At 45.0% G+C, this 2,813-nt stretch overlaps 1 protein-coding gene across 1 annotated transcript; it reads right to left on the bottom strand.

Moving 5' to 3' along the window:
- Nucleotides 1-655: 655 nt before the first annotated feature.
- LOC125487528 lies at nucleotides 656-1,946 on the bottom strand. The gene is made up of 2 exons (XM_048619191.1): nucleotides 1,676-1,946; nucleotides 656-1,593 (listed from the first exon to the last, which is right to left on the bottom strand). The coding sequence occupies exons 1-2, from the start codon at nucleotides 1,739-1,741 to the stop codon at nucleotides 886-888; spliced, it is 774 nt and encodes a 257-aa protein (XP_048475148.1). The 5' UTR covers nucleotides 1,742-1,946; the 3' UTR covers nucleotides 656-885.
- Nucleotides 1,947-2,813: the final 867 nt, after the last annotated feature.

Here is a 2,813-nt window from a genome sequence, read left to right as displayed (position 1 = left end):
CCCGAAACGTCAGCCTTCCTGCTCCTGTGATGCTGCTTGGCCTGCTGTGTTCATCCAGCTCTACACCTTGTTATCTCAGATTCTCCAGCATCTGCAGTTCCTACTATCTCTCAATCACTGGTGCTTCCGGCAATCGAAAGGAAACAAAACAGAAAACCCAGTCTTCAATTTTGTGAATCTTTAGAAACCCTTTGGGAACCGGATCAGAGGAGATCGAAGGTGAACTGTCCAACTGAGCAGACAGTAAAAGTGCCTTTCCCTTCTTGGAGAGGCTGGGACATTTACTCTGATGTTCTCGGGGACGTTTAATGATCTGGGACATTCAAAAGATTCTCATTGCTGCACATCAGGAATTCAACCCTTATCCCGGCACCCAGACGATGAGAAAACTCGGGAACAAACAAGACACTGAAAGGTTCGAATGGAGACGACCCCAGTTGATCGTTAGAGACCATCGAGGGACCACGCTTTCACTGTTTCCATCCCAACAGTAATTGTTGCTTCACACTTTCAGTTGTCAAAAAATATTCCCCAGCAAAAAACTTTTATCCAGTAGTAACCACAGAAGAGTTTCAATTCTTCAAATTAAAATCTGTTGCAAACTCATTTTAAACCGGACGCAACATGTATCGAAATCTAAACCTTCAGAAATCTGTGAATTAGAATTAAAGTTAGCTTTATTGTCACATGAGTACAGAGAAAAGTTTACGAGTCGCCACTTACAGCGCCAATTTAGTTACAAAGGCACATTACACTCCTTCGTTCTAAAATGTAGGGAAAAGAAAAAAAAGAATCACCGTTAAAAGTTCTATACCACAGTCTGTGAGCGCCTGGCCATGCTGGGGATGCATTCCTCACAAGGGCTCGACCTCCCCCGCTCCGGCCTCAACCTTGCTCATGCCGCCACACCAGGCTGACTGGTCTCGCCGCCTTGCTACCAGGCTGCCTGCTCCCCCTTTCGCCATTGAGCGCCCCTGTCTTCCGACTCTCGCTCTCGCCGCCGTCCACCTCGGGCAGCCTCCAACTCAGGAGCTGTTGCTTGAATTCAAACAAACTCATCAATGATTCGCTCTTCCTCGGCTCCACTGTGAAAGAGATTGGGAAAAAGCAGAAAAGCGTCAAGGTTTTGTGCCTGCGCTCTCCAATCACCCGCTTCCAGCAGAAAGCGGCCACTGCAGCTTCAAGCAGCAGCTCCCCGCCCAGCCCTGCGTCACAAGATCCTCGAAGCCGAGAGCAACCTCCCAACACACGCTCATGGAAATGCAGGGAGATTACATCCCACTCAACCAGCAAGCAACACTGATGCAATCCCCGAGTGAAAGGGCCACGGTTAAAAGTCACACAAACGTGCCAAAAGCTTTTCCGGAAAAATCCCCAGTCTTTTTTCTTTGAAAAGCTGCCCGTTCTGAATCCGAAAATGATCTCAATGGGATTTGTGTCGGTGAGTGATTTGTTTCTCATTGTTTGTGCGTCAGGCTTGTAATTCAGTTTGTGCTGGATATTGAAGCGACTCTGATATAAGAATGAGGACAAGAGAGCAGGTTGCAATACAAAAACAAAGTTGCTAGTAAAGCTCAGCAGGTCTGGCAGCATCTGTGAAGGAAAAAACAGAATTAATGTTTCGGGTCCAGTGGCCCTTCCTCAGAACTCAATTATTTAACTCAATATGCAGTACCGTTTGGACCTGTAGTCGATGCTGAGTTGTTGGGATGACGGATGAGGAAACCTTGTGGGGTTTCATCCTGCAGGTTTAGTCCTCCTGCCAATGGTTCCTGACTTCGGTTCGAGCGCGCGTTGAAAGAGATTGGCTTTGCAACACAATATTCCTTCCCCCCTCCCCCGGAGTACGGAGAGACAGTTTTTCACTAAGAGGGTGGTGGAAATCTGGAACTCACTGCCGGCGTGTCTTACAGACAAAGTCAGAGGTCATACGACTTTGGTTATAGTCCAACAGGTTCATTTGTTATGGGAAGGAGATTATTAAACTGAAGAGGGTTCAGAAGAGATTTGACAGGATGTTGCAGCGTATACAAGGTTTGAGTTATAAAGAAAAGCTGGACAGGCTGTGACTTTTTTTTAACTGGAACATTGGATGTTGAGGGGCTACCTGATAGAAGTTTATGAAGTAATGAGAGCTATAGATATAGTTAATGATGGTTTTCTTTTCCCTAGAACGGGGTATTTCAAGGCAAGAAGGCACATGTTTAAGGTGAGAACAGGAAGACTTAAAAAAATACACGAGAGGCATTTTTTTAACACAGAATGTGGTTCGCATGTGGAATTAACTTCCTGAGGAAGTGATGGAGGCAGGTACAATTACAACGTTTAAAAGACATTTGCATAGAGACATGAATATGAATGGGCCAGGAGCAGACAGGTGGGACAGGATTAATTTGGGATTATGTTCAGAATAGACTGGTTCGACTGAAGGGTCTGTTTCCGTGCTGCATGACTCTATGACTCTATCATTCTATGACAAGCTTTCGAAGCGCTGCTCCTGTGCGAAGTGAAGTGAAAAGCACAGGAGAGTTGATCGAAAGATAATTCGAGGTAATTAAGTGTGTCAAAAAATCGTTCAAACGCTGAGTGAAGTATTGACAAGCTACCAAATAAGTCTTTGCAGGTGATCAAATGTGTCAAACAATGTCAGTAAAGTGTCAACAGCTGAAAAGCAAGTGAAGGAATGATCTAATTAATTAAGGCAGAGAGATAATTACAAACAAATCAAAAAATAGTGGTGCTAGAGACAAAGTAAATGGTTGCAATAACATGATTGATATGGCAGCCGCATGACGAGGGTTTAACCAAAGGGA

Source organism: Rhincodon typus, chromosome 42, assembly GCF_021869965.1.
Source record: "Rhincodon typus isolate 14 chromosome 42, sRhiTyp1.1, whole genome shotgun sequence".
NCBI lineage: Eukaryota > Metazoa > Chordata > Chondrichthyes > Orectolobiformes > Rhincodontidae > Rhincodon > Rhincodon typus.
This window is presented reverse-complemented; position numbering and strand designations above follow the sequence as displayed.